Genomic DNA, 17,845 nt, shown 5'->3' with positions numbered 1-17,845 from the left:
TCGGCATATGATTAAACTCGGATTCCACACAAGTATTTTAACAAACACATGGTAGGCATAAACTATAAAAGAGAAGATTTTAAGAAAATGCTCATTAATAGATTGAAATCTGATGAGGCCCAAGAGTTTAATCTCTCTTCATCCACAAGGTTCCAACAAAAGAGAAGAAACAAAATTTCTACAAAAGAGAAAAGAAAAGAAAAATGAAAACCTAAACTAAGAAAAGAATAGTAAAGATTGTCTAATGTCTAACCTAATTTCTTACACTAGTCTAGCCACTTAAATAGTTGATATAACGTGGTATTTATAGGTAAAAAGTGTTTAACCTAATATTGACAATTATGCCCTTAAATGAAAATCGACTTAAGTTTGTTTGAACACAAAATTGCCTTGCAATTTTTTTCACCCGTCAAGCTTCGATGTCGTGACACCCAACCTTCGGTATCGTGACACTCACATTAGTTGGCTTCAGGGTTTGTTTGGGAGTTTCAATATCGTGATTAGGATCTTCTAGTGTCGCGACTTGGCAGTCAGGTGACCTACCTTCCTCACTTTGGTGTCTAGCCTTGAGGTTGCGACTTTGGTGATTTAGCATCACGACCATGGAGGCAGGTGTCACGACATCACTCCCTTGATGTAGCGACTTCAAAGACAGACCACTTCAATTGCACTTTGCTGAAGTCCAACTCCTCGAGTGGTGATGGAAGGATTGGTGTCGCAACACCAAGACTATAGTGTCACGACCTTAGCCACAGTGGAGGTTTTTCTTCACATTTTCGCCTCAGCCACATTTCTACACAAGCTCATTTCAACCATTAAACATCCAATGACATAAAATTTTCATTTTGAGTTCTAAAAAGTAAAAGAAATGCAATAAAACTAACTTCTAATATGAAATCTAATTAGTAACGAAGAGTAACAAATAGTTTCATAAAACACTTGAGAACAATCTCTTTAAGTGTCAAAAGAACTTAATTTGGTGTATAGAAATACAACAAATCAATAAAAAGGGGTAGTCACGCACAATATAAAGACCCAACTTTGATTGGATAAAAATACTCTTTGAGTTTTTCTCTGTTTGCAAGAAATCTTTTCTTGTTTTTTTAAAAGAGTTTTCAACTCGATCTTTTTCGAAATTATTGGTAGGAGTTCTACACCCTTCAATTTGTCAAGTTATCTAGCTTTGAGGGTCAATTAAGACATTAGTGGAGTTTATTGAAGCTTGTTCTTCAAGGGGTTCCATTGGATATCTTTCTTCCTCATCTCATCATCTTTTTTTTATCATCCTTCTATTTTCCTTCTCTTTTTATTTACTCTTAGTTTTTTTATTCATGAATTGTTCCTAACTTATTTTTCTTTTAATTTTAGATTCAATAATTCAAATACAACATCATCTTTTTTGAGAATAAGATCCAACTTTTCTCCTTCCAAAATCTATCAATCATTAACTAAAATTTATCTCCTCTTGTTTCATTCTCTTTCTTTTTGAATCTATTTTATTTTCATTCTTTCTAATAATTTGTTTTTTAATAAATGAATAATGTGGATTTTTATGTGCCAAATAATGTTAATGTTCAAGTTGTTATCTTGTGTCATGACACGTTGTAAATATGTTCTTTAGTATTATTTCATTTTATATATATATTGATTTCAAATTATGTTAGAGTATACATTACTCGGAACACGAGTATACATTACTCGGAACACGGACTTGTTTGTTTCAATGTATAGATTCATCAATTTTTATAGTAGCTTGAAGGTTTGCAAATCATCCAAGACTTAACAACTCAGATCAGATTAAGTTTGTGCCCATTTGTCTATACATATAATTAATGGAATGTACCCAGGTTAAGTTTTTTTTGGTTAAATGTTATTTTGGTTGTTTTAATATTATTTGGATAGTAATAGACCTACAAGGTGTGGTTTGATTTGTAACACCCCTTGCCTGACCTGATCGCCAGGTTCGAGTTACGGGATGCTACAGTCATTGTCGGAGCAACTACTTTCAAAAGTATTGTAATTATATCATTTAAACAAACATCCATATCATAAATACATTTATAATATGATATACAATTAAATTTGAGCCTTAATCAAGCTTACGAAAGCTCTTTTATAGACCCCGAACATGAAATATGACCAAATTGCAAAATTTTGAAAATTCAGAATTGACGTTGTGACATCACCTTCTCCACGTTGTGACATCGCCAAATAGTTTGTCACGTCAAGACATCAAGCCACTCGACATCACGACGCCACATACTGTCGGCCAGCGTTGCAACGAGGAGATGTGGTTGTCGAGACGAGCACTCTGTTTTTGGTATAAATTAGGCCATTTGGTACCTATTTCATGTTGACCTTTCAATTAACTCAATTGGTGCTTATTTGCACCACATTTCTTACATAAAAACATACAAGAACATACCATAACAATGCATTAATCCATTACCCAATCGACCATTTCAAGATAGTTTCAATTGAAACATCAAAACGTGCCAACTTAACTTATTCAAATTCAACTTATCAACCATACCATTAGCCATTCAATATCATCATTTTACCTATATCATTCATACTCAAACATACCATTTGCATACCTTACACATTTCCAAAAAATCAAATACAAGTAAGCATTAACCTTATTAGGAACCAAATATTATAAAGGATTCAAACTAAAACTATCATTCAAAGTAAACACATATATTAACACCTATGTACATGCCACATAATCGGACAAAAATGATCAAAAGGCTACTGAGTCTATGGTAGGATAGTGTGGTCTTCGAGTTGATCTGATCGACAAGTTCCGCAATTAAACAATCTATAAGGAAAATGAAAAGCAATGGGTAAGCATAACGAATGCTTAGCAAGTCCATATGAAATTTACTTAACTTACCTGAAAATTTCAACAATTAGGCAAATAAAACACATTGAAGTTAAGCATATAACCCCTTTGGCATCTTATACTTCCATATGCAACTCCACGAATACATTAATAGGTTAGTTTTAATTTACAAATCATGGGCTTATATTAAAATCATATAAATATAACTTTCCATATATGTATAAACTAATTTATATTCAAATTGAAAACATTTATAGTTCCAATTCACATACGTTCATTTCAACCATTTTGTACCCGTTTAACACGTTTTCATTTCTGTTTTCGCCTAGAGAACCCTAGTAAATTGAACTCGGATACACGGGAATGATTTGCTAACACAAGTTGACATATTCGGGTTGCTCACACGAGCTTCAGAGAATTCGCAACACATGTTGGATCTCAAGCCATCGTGCAATTCTTGATCAAACACTCGTTTTCCTTTTTGGGACCTTAATAGCATGTCATTTGTATCCTAATGATTTACTAAGTTCACATGGGCACTATTATCGTTTCCATATCATTTCAAACCTTGTAACATCATCAAATACATATCATTCAATCATATAACAATTTTATATCCATTCAGTACATCGTATCCATACATAATAACCATATTTCTCATACGTTACGATTTAGTCCTTTAGATGCCAGAATATTCAAATTTATGATTAACTTAAACTAATAGACATTATAAAATAATTCAAACAGAAACAAACAAGACGTCGAGGACTAATCCACAATTTTGCCTTTCCTTCGATTATCCTCTAATTGATTCAAATCTTGATCTATACGATAATTCATTTCAATTTATCAATTCCAAATACCTTATATCATCTTATTATGTGCATATGTCAATTCAATTTCATTTTTAGAATGTTTCCTATAGTTTTTCATTTTATTCAATTTAGTCCCTAAAATCGAAATTACCATAACTTTCAAATTTGAGCCTCGATTTTAAAATCTATCTCAATTAGATCCTTCTAAGACTCTCTACTATTCATACTTATAGAAATTTTATAGCAATTTCTTAATATTTACACCTTATCCCGTATGTTCAAAAACTAGCAATGAAACTTTACAAACTAGTTCTTTTTCACTTCTAAGCTGAAAATCTAACAATTTAGTATCAAAAGCTTCAAGAAATCAACCATGACAACTTCTGAAAACTTTAACAGTTTTACAAATTGGTACACGGGTTAGCTAAATCAAGCTTCGGAACCTCATAAACATAAAAATTACAAGTAAAAGACTAAATTGAGCATACCTATGAATGGCCAAAAGTTTTGAAGCATGAAACCCTAAATTTTCTCTTCTTGTCCGTGAGATGAAGAAGATGATAAGAAAATGTTTTATTTTCTTTTAATTTTGGTTTATATACTTTGTTTAATAATTGATTAATCTTAATTAATTAACTAAATTTTATTTAACCTAATTTTAATCTTAATTAACAAACTTAGTGAATGACAATTCAATCTCACTACCGTTTGTTGACTTTACAAAGGTTGAACTTCTCAATTCTTCTTTTGGATAATTAAAAATCTATAGCGATTAACGTTTACCATTTTTACAATTTAGTCGTTGTACCTTAATTAAATATCCAATTAACAAAATCAAAGGACCAAACTTCAATTAAACTTTATACTAACATCATAAATATTTTACGGACTTAATTATCGAAAATGGAATTCCAAAACTGTCGTTTTAGACACTACTAAAAAACGAGCAGTTACGTGATTAATTTTAATGCTTAAGATATGAATCAATGTGCTTGTTGATAAGTGTTAGGTTACTTATTTAACTTTGTTAGGTTGGGATGCATTGATTACTATGTCATGAGAATGTTTGATCATGTTTTAGCTTGTCAAATTCATGTATTTGAGATTTGTGTAAATTTTGTTATGTTTGTATGTTAACTGCTATTTAGAACATGAAATTTTAATGCCATAAGCCATGGAAATGAATTGGTATTGCTTGAGGTCAAGATAGGTGCATTCTTGGTGTTTTCGAAGTCAAACAATAAGTTTCATTGTGACGTACTCTATCTCAAGGCCACGACTTTCTTGTCCAACATCGCAACTAGGCCTTTTCATGTTGCGACCTAGCCAAGCACGTAGGGACACTATGATATCCCCTGTTTCCACATCACAACTTCACCTATTGTTTTAGCATCAAGTCCTTAATCATTTCTGAAGATTCACAAATGCCTTCGTGGGGCATGAACTAAACTGAGACATGTCCAATTAATGTATTCTAATTATCGATATTGCGTTTATTCATGATTTTAGTTATTGTTGGTAATTTTGATGTTCGACTAGGTTAAGGCATTTAGTGAAACGAATGAAATAGTGTGGGGGTCATAAGCTGATTTAACTTTTTTAATGGAAAATATATAGATGAGTAACGAGGTATACAAATTGAAAATACAGAGACCAAACTACTAGAAAAAATAATATAAATACCAAAGTCATCATTTAACTATAGCTCAAGGGCTAAAAGAGGTTACATTTCTTTCATCACTTGAGCTTCATCCATGAACTGCATTCCGTCATAATTATTACGGAACCTTAACATGACAAAAAAAATCATATGTTAAATATTTCAACAAAATCCATCAATTGAAATGAAAAAATAATTCCATCAATTTATAGCAAGTAGAGAAATAGAATTTAGTTTAAAACACATCGGGATTCAGTGATAACTCTCATGAAACCGAAATAATAGGATCAAATCTCTAATTAATCTGAGAATCCTTAATTAAACTGCTTTTTGATGTTTCTTGTAACAAAATGAGTTTAAAATTCTGTATTGGATTTTATTTGGTACATCAGTTTCTAACAGCAGACAATCTTGTCACATTTCCTGAATCTTATGCAACTTTCCTCAATGCCGATTAGTTCTCATCAAAATTTCAGACATTTTGCAAGAGATTTTGCTGTTTCGACTCTACATTTTTCTAATTTTATGGTACAGGGTACAATCATCCTGACGTAAAGAAATATTTAGAAAAAGATAAAGCATACAAGAGTTGAAACATACCCATATAGGATACTCATCTCCAGAAATGAGTAACATAGGTGCTAACCTTCATCTCTGCTTGTAGCTAAGTATGGTGGATGCTGCAATCATGCTTGGACTATAACTGGGAGGGCTCGGCTTCATACCCTGCTGTTCTGTGTTGTTCAGTGTTCTGTTCGGAGGGCATAGAAGTTCCATAACTTTCTCAGCAGCTGCAATTTGTTGCTGTTGGAGTACTGTATTGTTCATCAATTCCCTACAAAGACTCCAATCATCAATTCACATTTTTTACAAGTTAAGAATCATGAGACATTGATGTCCATTTTTATTGACACAGTAAATATAGAGGAAAGCATCAAATGCCATCACTAAAAAAAAAGTTTCTAAACCTTGCTCAATGAAAAATTTACAAAGGACAATCTGTGTTTGTATCGTAAAAAATATCTTACTTGAGCAAGAATGCTACTTTTGCAGGTGTGCAAGCTTGAAATAAAGCTTCAGGAATAACAGGAGAATCCAAGAGGATGTTGGGAAGTGAAATGTATGGTATCTTTGCTTTGTGGCGAACAAACCATTCAGTAAGGAAATGAGCTCTATAAGTAACTAAACAAGGTAACCTGGCAAGCTGCAACTCCATAGCAACAGTTCCTGAAGTACATAAGGCAACAAGGCTTGCCTGCAAAAATTTAATCAAAATATAATAGCGCTGAAGTCCATGAAATTTAAATTACTGGGTGCAAATGCTTTACTAGTACATGAGTAACATAGAAGATTAACTAATACGGCAAAACTAAGTTCCAAGAAAACATGATTTTTTTCATAAGCTTCCACAGCAACTTTTACATCAAACATTTTGGAAATACTTTTGATTCATGGTCAATCAAACAGACAATTCAATTACTACAATTTCCTCAAATCAGAATCTGGAGTTTATCAGAAGAAAGTATTCTAAGGAAAAAAAAATGTTCAATTTTCTAGTCAATTGAACGAAGAACTCCTCAATGCAATTGAATATATTATAAAACTGAATATCTGTGAATTTCTTTAATCCCTTAAGTTGACTGTAGCTGTGACCTGTGAACATCTCACTGAAATCACAATCAATGATAAACATATCCTGTGAGCACTGAAGGACTTACATTGAATGCATCGTATTTCAGCTGTGGGGTTCCTCCTGGAATTAATATAGCAGGCACAGGCCACTTATGAACAGCTTTAGCAATATAGTTGTCCACTAGTTGATTGGGAGCCACATGGATGACCGTTACCAGCTCAGGTAAAGAGTCTTTTAACAGTTTCATTGTGTTTGAAAAGATGGGAAGCATTCTAGTGACCTCTTGTAATCTGCTTCCAGGTAGCAAGGTAATTACCGTTGCTCCTTTATAAATTTCAAGTAATTATTTAAAATTTAAGAACAGAAATAGATTATAGTTAAGCAAGTGTGCCTCACAGCCGTACACACTACAAATAAGCAAACAAATATACACATGCACACAAAAAGAAATGAACAAAAGCAGTTTCTAAATTCTAATACATTCATTGATTTTAAAAAAAAATGCAGGTTTTGATTGATCCCAACAACTTCAAGAAAAGAACTACCATAGAATGATTATCAGAAAAAGAGAAGAAAAAAAAAAGCCTGAAAGTTGGACCATAGATGTTATAATCATTAAACTGATTAAGGGTAAAAGACAACATACGGAAACCAAAAGTCCAGAGTAAAGGGCTCATACTGATGATAAATATAAAGCAGAAAACAACTTGAACTTGTAAGAGTGAATCTTAAATAATGGAGCAATCTCCACTCTTAGAGGTACTGAAAATTTCTCTAATTATAGACTCAAGGTTAAACTATAAAAGAGAAATTAAAAAAAAAAAAACAAAAACTGCCAACTTCCTAGAACTTTACTAGGTTATCTCCACATTACCTGAAGCTATGGCATATTTTTTTCGAAAATCTTCACCATTTCCGGTTATCTTCCACTCATGCAATGCAGTTTCCTTTCCCTAAGCATACATATTTCTCCTTTGTTAATGCTAAAATAACCATACATACATGTGCCAATAGGAACATATGTACTCTTGCAAAAAACTTTTGGAGAAAGCAAAATCATAAGTATTGAAACTTGAACTCCCTATTAAGTTTTAGGAAACAGAACAATCCCATACTATAACAATTTATACAAGAAGATAAAATGATACCAATATATACCACGACAGCGGAATGTGAATTCATACCATGTTCAACTCTAAAACATCTTCCAGAATGGGGTGACCAACAAAAGTTGCATTCAATCCATTTAATTTACAACCTGCTTCCTCATTGGGAAGTATACAGAACACATAATCCACAAATTTAGATAGGCCTTTGAGTCTTGCTTCACCTCCTTTCCATGCCCAGAATGATGGTGCAACATAATGAAAGAGTACTGGTCTATCTGACCTTTGTTGGTTGTATCTAGCTGCAAAAAATAAACATTCCTTATGTTCCGGCACATAATATTGCACAGACAATATGCAAATACACAAAAAATTGATCCTAACTCCAACAAATTGGTGATATTACCCCGTAACTGCTTAAGTAGACGGAAAGAAAATCCCTTGGAGTCCACCGTCACAACCACGTGAGGCTGGAACTGTAATGCAGCCTCCACAGTTTCCTTCAATTTTACCTGACATTTCATCAAATACAAATGGTCCATCAGTAGTTTAGTGCAAAGTTTTTTTTTTTTTTTTTCAAGGAATCCTCCAGGTTCATTTTATGGTCCACGAAGACTAATCTTTTCAGGATTCATGGCTGCCTCTCCCAACAAAGTCATCTCTGAGATTCGAACCTGAGTTCTCCCTTTGGAAGTGCAATGTGCCTTAACCAACAGTTGTTGGTAGTGCAAACTTTTATGGTAAAGGTTCAATCACCTTGGTTCCAAACTACTCACTCTGAAATTATAGAAGTGTGGTAATAATTCCCAGATTCCCATTACCGCAATATTCTCCATTGGGAACAAGGATTTCATGCCTTGATTGGACATCCTGGACCTTATTATATACACAGAGAAAATACTTTAGAAAGAACCCCATGAGAGTTCAGATAACTAACATCAAATTGATTCTGCCAAGTTGCCTAGTTGCAACACATATGGACATAAATCTCCCCCGCCCCCCCCCCGCCCACCTTTTTTTAATCTACTGAAACAGATAGATGATATAAAGAATGGAAATAGCTTTCCTGAGTTCTTTCACGTATGCCCTTTCCTTTTTACTTATTTTTGTTACTCTTTTTCAGCAAAAATAAATAAAACCCATACTCAAAATTCACCTAGCTAATGCTAAAAATACAAAGGCAATGATATATAGTTAAAAAGCATACCCGCCTACACCCGAGAAGCGGATAGGAAGAGGGGAAATCTTGTTTAAGGAAGCCATAAGACGAGAGGCAATGGAATCTCCACTAACCTCTCCTGCAACAATGAACACTCTCAACTCCCCTTCACTGGCGGCTCTGTCTATTAAGGATTTGCTTGAAACCCATAAATATCTCCTCAATGGGGTCTTCCAACAAATGCTATTCTTAAATATATTCACACATCGAATCGCTGCCAACCACATCGATATCTTCGGTATAGTATTTCTATGAGAACAGTTGAAAAGGAAATGTGATGGAAGCAAGAGTCGTCTAGTGCAGTTGCTGCAACACTCTTCCGCAGTTTAGTTTGCAGTTCGAAGAAAACAAGAGAGCAATGTAAAGGACCCAACAGTTTCGAGACAACAAAGGCCCATGTCTGATGCAAACATGGACTCACATAAATGGCCTGGTTAATATTATTAATTTTGGATATTAATTCCATATCTTCTATTTTTACTAGGAATATCAGTGGTTTTAGTTTCTATTTTTTAAAATTATTTTCTAATCAAATGATTTCTAATTAATTTTATCTTTTAATCAATACTTAAAAATAATTTATTTAATTTTTAATCATTTAATATATTACATAAAAATAATAATAATAATAATAAAGCTAACTTGACTAAATTAGTTTATGGTTATGAAGATGGATGTTGATTCTCATAAGCTTCATTTTGAAAGCACCATTTGCATTTCTTTACTAACATGTTTTCTTCTACATGAACCAAAAAGATAACATATGGCAAGAAAAGAAAAAAGATAACATATATAAATTTTACAATAACTTTTCCTGACAAACTTTTGCCTTCTTGCCTTTCTCCTTTCTGCTTATTATTTTATAAACTTTTTTAAATTTATTTTTCCTATAACATATTTTTAAATTAAATTAAATTTTATGAATATTATTAAAATGTTAAAATTTTATTCTATCCTCTTTACTTAAAGTAGAAGCTAAAATATTATATATAGTGTAACACTTCATACCCGACTCAATCGTCGGGTCTGAGCTACAAGATTTCACATTCGTTGCCAGAGCAACTACAGTCAAATAGAATCAATTTATACCAATGCACATTTAGTTACGAGCTATTCATGAATATGATGTGATTTACAAACCTTTCTGAGTCTTCAAGCTTACGAAAGCTTTAATGTTAACCTGAGATCGAATTAGGACCAAATCATAAATATTTCAAAATCTCAGGTTGAAATCGTGATGTCGAGGATTCCTCGTCACGACGTAACATACTAAGTAAATCTTGTCGTGACCTCGAGTACACATTGTCGCAACGTGAATCCTGAGCTACTTCTCGTTGCGATGTGACGAGACCTATAATAATACTTTACATTTCAATTACAACAAAAACAATAATACGCTAACTACATTCAAGCTAAAATATGCCAAAATGATACTTCAAAACAACATCAAGCAACTAAGTTTTAAATTCAACCATTTTCGATACAAAACCTGCTTAAACCCTATGTACATACCATATACTAATCAAAAGAGAACTTTACAAACTTTGCTGAGTCGCAGATTGCTAGCTAGATGTTGGATCAACTGCTCAATCTATCTGGAATCTACTATACCTGTGCATAGATAAAACAAACCTTACGCTGAACAATTACGATCAGTGATGATTTTCATATTTCTAGTCACAACATAAGCAATAATCAATATAAGAATTCAATCCAAATATGCTACAATTCAATTAAAACAATTTGCATATTCAATATAAAAATTTCATTCTACTACAAAATTCCATTTGATAGTCAAACTAACATTTATATCATCCATTCTATTAACAAAAATATAGCATATTTAATTCAATTACTTACATATACATTTATGTACCAATTTGATATTTAATCTCATTTTCATTCATATTTTATACAACTTCATCAATTCACATTGTCATTTATAGGCACATATGCTTATTCATTTACTATGATCATCATTTCATATCAAATTTCTATCATTTCTGAGCTTATAAGCTCATTTAACACAATCAGTCCCCAGGGTACACTTTTAACCATTTCGTATGGTCTTTCACATGCTATCAATTATCACATTTCATATGTGTGCAAATATATCAAATCAATTCACATTTCATTTCAATCAACCATATAGCCAAATCATGTTTAGATAACCTTATTAACCTGACTCAAATTTCAAGACGGAGACACAGATTAGTCAACCTACATCTTAATCTAGCATCATAGTGCATCATTGGATATATCGAAGGAAAGATACTAGCACACATAGTGCATCATCGGGCAAGCCAAAACAATTATACTGGCACACGAGGTGCATCATCGGACGAATCGAAGCAATTATACTGGCACACATGGTGCATCATCAGATAAACTGAAGCAAATATACTTTCACATAAGTGCATCATTGGATGTACCGAAGCAAATATACTAGCATGTAAGTGCATCATCAAATAAATCAAAGTATAAACATGTAGTATAAACCTATACAATTAATAGGGTAACAAATTTCCAATTTCATCACATAGTTCAATTCACATTCTATCATTCTCAATTCACCATTCCAATACAACATATAACATGTTCTAACTCAATTTCATACCAGGTACCTCATATCAATCAAATCATGTTATTTTCTATTTTATTCAATTTAGTTGTAACCTCCCCATCCCGACCTAGATGTTAAACTCAAATTCGTGAGATTACATCAACCACCGAGATGGCCTAGTACAATTGGAGTTTATAAAACAATCATTTTAAAATATTTGTTTATTTTAGAAGAGAACTTAGCCTATTTTCAGAAAAAAAACATATGAGTTAACAACAATCAATTAATTTTAACAATTTTCTTATAACGGTGACTATTTTTAAAAACTTAGTTAATTTATTTATTCTTTCAAAACTTATTTACAAACTTAGCAACGAAAAAGTGGTATTTACTTAGTTTTAATAAAATTAAATTAAAAACAACATAAATGTCATGCATGCTACATAAAACTAAAACCTAATGTCTAATGTCACAATTCAAAATAAAATAATACAAACTCTGAATAATAAATTATCAAATAATAGATCTAAAATATTAAAAAAAATAGATCCGAGCTGAGCCCCTCCATATATCAAGTCCGCGTCCTAACCTGGTGGGTTGTCTATAAAGATGGAAATTAAAAGGGGAGTGAGCTATGTAGCTCAGTGTGAGTTCCATCATAAGAAAATCAATGCAAATAGTAGACAAATCATACATAAAATTAACTCATAGAATAAATCACAATTAATTAGCAATACAAAATATCAGTAAATCAGATCAATTCATCAACAAAATATCTCAATATTCAAAGACATGCATATGTATTATGACTGCAATGCAATTTCAATTCAATAGTATAAAAGTTCCTACCCCACTACTACGCACTATTGTAGGAGTTCCCCAGAACTCCTCTACCTTTACACCATGTTATGAATAAACCATTGATCATTGCAGATGAATTGCTAATGATAAAATATATTTGTGGATAAACTATTTGTCTGTGCAAATAAAAGCTGCTAATATGTTGTGGATGAACCACTGATCATTACAGATGACTGCTAATGATAAGAATATATTTGTGGATAAACCATTCGTCTGTGTAAATAAAAGCTGCTAATACGTTGTGGATGAACCACTAGTTGAGCAAATAAACTGCCAAGTAAATTACGTTGTGGATAAACCACTGGTCGAGCAGATAAACCACTGACTACTTCCTCCATTCAAAACGTCCCACCCCATGAAATACAATATGGAAAGCTCAAAACAGATAAATACGATATCATTTAATTATGCTTTTAATAGAACAGTATAATAGCAATCAATATGCCTATAACAGTTCAATATAGTAGCAAATAATATGCTTATAACAGGTAATTCAATAGCAAAAGTCAATCTTATTAAGTGTTCAATTTAACGGTAACATAATACATGCTTGTACGTACAATCACAGATACCGATACAATAGATATATGTATTATTCACAATTCATACAAATATATATTAATTTAGTCAATTAGATCATGAATTCTAACATTATTCATATTATCAGGGGCTTAATTGAATAAAATAAAAAACTAAAAATAATTCGGGAACCATTCATGGACTAAACTGAACAAATCATAAAATTTTAAGTAAATCTGTAAAATAGGAGATACACGACCGTGTGGTAGGCCGTGTGGAAGGCTATAGTTGTGTGGAAGGGTTACATAGTGTTTGTTCAAATAATCAACTCGAAATCACCAAGAGGGAAGGTGAATTGGTCTTTAAGAAAATTGTGAAAGCAAAGAAATATTATTCAACAAAGAACACAACGATTTATAATGCTTCAGCCCCAATTGCCTACTCTACTACCTTAGCTTTCCACAACTAAAGATTTTTTCAAATTCACTAAGTTGAGAACTTTTGAGGACAAGGTTTAACCTCACAATCTCCCTTAAGATTACTACCCAAACCTTAAGATTCAACCTACTCAAAGAGAATAAAAAATAGCAAACTAAGAAGTAATCTTTACAAGATCAAAATGTTTGCCAGTTAAGTACAAGTAAACAAGAATACACTTGAGCTAAAGAATAACAACGAAAGCTTACAAGTGTGTACAAAAAAGTATGAAAGAATTAAACACTAAGGTTGTTATGATTAATCTTTAAGCTTGATGATGTCTTGTGTTGTTGTAGGACCTTTGGAAGATGAAATTTATACCCTCTAATTCATTTCCAACCATTGTGGTTGTTGAGAAAATAAATAGAGCCGTTGGAGATGAAAATACCAGATCATTAAATTTCCTTGCAACAAAAGGTATCGATACTTTGTCTATGAGTATCAATACTATTAGCATTTAATGCAAAGTTCAGTGACCGTTGGAGCTAAAGATATCGAATACAAATGGACTTTTATCGATACCTAGGAAAAGTATCAATACTTAGCTAAATTGGTTGAAAACAAAATGTAAAAATACCATATCATTAAATTCACCTGCAACAAAAGGTATTGATACTTTGTCTACGAGTATCAATACTATTAGCACTTAATGCAAACTTCAGAGATCGTTGGAGCTAAAGATATCAAAACAAATGGACTTTTATCAATACCATATGAAAAGTATCGATATTGGATTGATACTTAGTTGAATTGGTTGAAAATAGAATGTCAATTTGGTATCGATTTTAGAATGTCAACTTGGGCAATATTTTTTGGCCTGAAGCAATACTGACTTGTTTTAAAATAATTTTAATTTGATTGAAAATGTTTAACTCAATTGAAACCATTTCAACCCAATTTTGTTCAACTTTACCTTTTATTCAAAATATTTTAATTTGTTATATCAAAACATATTATCAAATAAAGCTAGGTATAACACACGACCGTGTGGCCAGGCTACGTAACAGACTGTGGCCATGTGAGAAACGTAAATTCAACCTACAGGGGAGATACAATCGTGTGGAAGGGTCTAGGCCGTGTGAGATTTGAACTAGCCTAAGGTTTCAGAGACACATGGTCATGTGAGGGGCTGTGTGGTCCATACACCCGTATGGCAGATCGTGTGGCCCTATTCCTAAACATGGTTTGTCCTGATTCACTTGTAAAACACACACACCTTTCTCTAGGAGCCCGATCGATGTTCCCCGCGATAAAATTTGGTTCGATTCACCTAAAACGAGTCATTCAAATGACATTTACACAAGAATTAATAGTTTATCTCAAGATCATTCAAGATTTATGGGAGTTATCGACAAGAACTGAGAAAGATCGTTTGTACGATTGCAAGATTATCATTAGAAAAAAATTCTATAGAGATTCGAGATGAAACATTGGGATTGAGACGTACTTATCGATTCTTGGTAAAGATTATGAATGTTTATCATCCAGAATCTTGTCTTTTTTTCATCGATGCCATGATTTTCTAAAGACATCTACTGCTATGCATTGCACACTTCACCCTATTATTTTGCTTGTGATTTGGTAACATGGAAATTAAACTCATGCTTTATGGTAGACCGTTTCACTGCAATAGCAATAACATCTTTGGAGAAAAGCTCTATTCCAACTTGTCAATCACCGAAAGTTGTAGAATAACTCATATGGCTTGGTCTTTTATTAGGAAGTTTTGGAAATTCTAACTCATCTTGAGCATCAATGTCGACATTAAACATTTGAGGTGAAGGTTCATGCGCCATAAAATTTGGTTTGGTTCCTCTAGCATTATCTGTACCTTCACTGTCAGAATCACTACCCTCTGGTTTAGTAGAAACAACCTTTGTTTCAAAAAATAATTCAATTTCTAAACCATCCAGCCCGGGCTCCCTGATTGGATCATCGTGGGTTTCAACTTCCTCTTCATTTTCAACTTTCTCTTCGAACCCCAGTTGTGGTTTCATGTCTAGGATTGGATGTCCCTTCATCGTTGTAGGTTGTACGAGAACATCATTTGTTCTCATCAATCCTACATTAAAACCAATATTACTTATGGATTTCCTATTTGTGTAACTTAATGGTATACCCACAAAAGTGTTTCCAATATAAAACATCGACATTTTGAAGTTGAAATCAAAAGCACTTATAGAATGTTGTGCTGGTGTTTCCGCGTTAAGATTACCAACTAACCCCGACTATACACCAAAGTTGAGATGGAGGGTTGAAATCAAGAAATGTCTTACCATTGATGATTCTGGAATTCCCTAATACGAGCTTTGTAACAAAATCATGAAACCACCACACAACTGTGTGGTAGGAATTTTTGCTTCCTGTTCCTGAAACAAATTAACAGGAATTGTTTTCAAACCCGGACCACCTTCCTTTACATTGACAAACTAGGCATATAACTCTAGTATAACATTTCTAGTTGAGCAATGTGTATCAAGCATTAACTTGACATCCGTGTCAACTTTGAGTTAAAATGTATCATATCTAATAGGGTTCATTGATGTTAGATATTTATATTTCAAGCTTGAAATTCTCCTCTGGCTTGAAATCGAGACTTTTCTTCTAATTCTTGATAGAAGCTCATTCAATTTGATGCTCTAGTTGAAAGTGAATTCTGTATGTAACACCCCACACCCGGCTTAGAAGTTATGACCTGAGTGTGAAGGTGATGTTGATATATTTTAAAACTTTAACCCTTTGTTCTTGTACCACATCTTATTTTAGAAAACAAAGATTCAGAAAACGAATGGTTAGAATATAATAATTTTTAGCTAAACCTTTCGTGCATTCTTTAGAAAATATCATACCTTAAAACACTTATTTTATGATAAAATCACTTAATCACATTTTTAGTTTAGCAGTAGAAAATTTACAGAATTTTAGTTGAAAGCTGAATTTCAATTCGTTAACTCGTATGATTTTGTAGTTTTACGTTAAAAATACCAAAAATCGACGAACAAAACAAAAATAGAAAACAAAGTGTAAAAACAAATTTACAGTCCAAAAAATTAATAACATAAAACACCGTATTTAATTAACTAAGAAAACAGTCCAAGCTCTTGCGCACCGTTCGGTCCTAAACTTGTTGATTACTTGAAAAGTCAGAAAAATTAGGTGAGCTTACAAGCTCAGTGTGTACACAACCCAAACAAACAAAATAGATACAAATACAAGTATAGATGCAGTTTTTGAATACAAACGTAGATGCAGTTCTAGAGACAGATATTGATGCAGATACAAATGCGGAAACAGATGTAGACACAGATCCTACCCCCATCCGCTACACATCATCTTTGTCCTACTAATACACACCAATAGGACTACAAGAGCCCATCCGACCCCACACACTTTTAAGTGAACGTATGTCACTTTTTAGAGTAGCGCAGTCAAACTGCCAGAAATAATGCAGTAATCCGCTAGAATCAAATAAGTGTGGTCAAGGCACCAGATCAGATATGTGGTTAATACCACAGTCATCCCAGATTGCCCGACAATAATGGCGTACTAATATTTGTATGCAGTTAAACTGCCAGAACACCTCTTCCATCACATCATTATCCCACTGCAATGCACATGTCAGAACGTATTAGTACTCATATGCACATACTAATAGATAACAAATGGACATGTGTTATACATGCATTTCATATCAGAACATACTAACAAAATTATCATATTACTGATCAAATACGAATATCCAATTTTGACATGCTAGTAGTTAATTTACATACATAATCCATATCACATATAGTAGCAAAATATCATATTTAAAGTCAGATTTAAACAATATGAACCCTACGGAGTGACTAAACACAAATCACACATCAATATGGACCTAGATAAAATATTTAAAAAATGGGTCCACACGGCCTAACTAGCTCAACCTGTGTGGCCCATACGGCCTAACCAACCCAATCCGTATGGCGTCGACAATTCACTTTTCAGTATTGGATCGTTTACTTTTTTTCGAGTTTTTTGTTACACACCTGAACGTTTTTAAACCTCGACGTAACAACACATTTCCAGAACCTAAAATTATTGTTCAACACGAACAATTAACGATGATATACAAAATTCAATGAATCAATCCGTCATAATTCCAATA

At 32.9% G+C, this 17,845-nt stretch overlaps 1 protein-coding gene across 7 annotated transcripts; it reads right to left on the bottom strand.

Moving 5' to 3' along the window:
* Window positions 1-5,249: 5,249 nt before the first annotated feature.
* Window positions 5,250-9,643, bottom strand: LOC107955723 (probable lipid-A-disaccharide synthase, mitochondrial). Of its 7 annotated transcripts, none has more exons than XM_041097798.1 (9): window positions 9,267-9,641; window positions 8,881-8,935; window positions 8,466-8,571; window positions 8,138-8,361; window positions 7,828-7,906; window positions 7,039-7,277; window positions 6,349-6,575; window positions 5,921-6,155; window positions 5,250-5,447 (listed from the first exon to the last, which is right to left on the bottom strand). In XM_041097798.1, the coding sequence occupies exons 1-8, from the start codon at window positions 9,503-9,505 to the stop codon at window positions 5,969-5,971; spliced, it is 1,356 nt and encodes a 451-aa protein (XP_040953732.1). In that variant the 5' UTR covers window positions 9,506-9,641; the 3' UTR covers window positions 5,250-5,447; window positions 5,921-5,968. The 7 variants fall into 7 exon arrangements, with proteins under 7 accessions (XP_040953732.1, XP_016747013.2, XP_016747012.2 ...); XM_016891524.2 differs by having other exon boundaries at window positions 5,967-6,155; window positions 8,836-8,935; window positions 9,267-9,640; XM_016891523.2 differs by having other exon boundaries at window positions 8,836-8,935; window positions 9,267-9,639.
* Window positions 9,644-17,845: the final 8,202 nt, after the last annotated feature.

The sequence above is a fragment of the Gossypium hirsutum genome, chromosome D07 (assembly GCF_007990345.1).
Source record: "Gossypium hirsutum isolate 1008001.06 chromosome D07, Gossypium_hirsutum_v2.1, whole genome shotgun sequence".
Lineage (NCBI taxonomy): Eukaryota > Viridiplantae > Streptophyta > Magnoliopsida > Malvales > Malvaceae > Gossypium > Gossypium hirsutum.
Note: the sequence above shows the minus strand (reverse complement) of the source record. Positions and strands in the feature narration are given on the sequence as shown.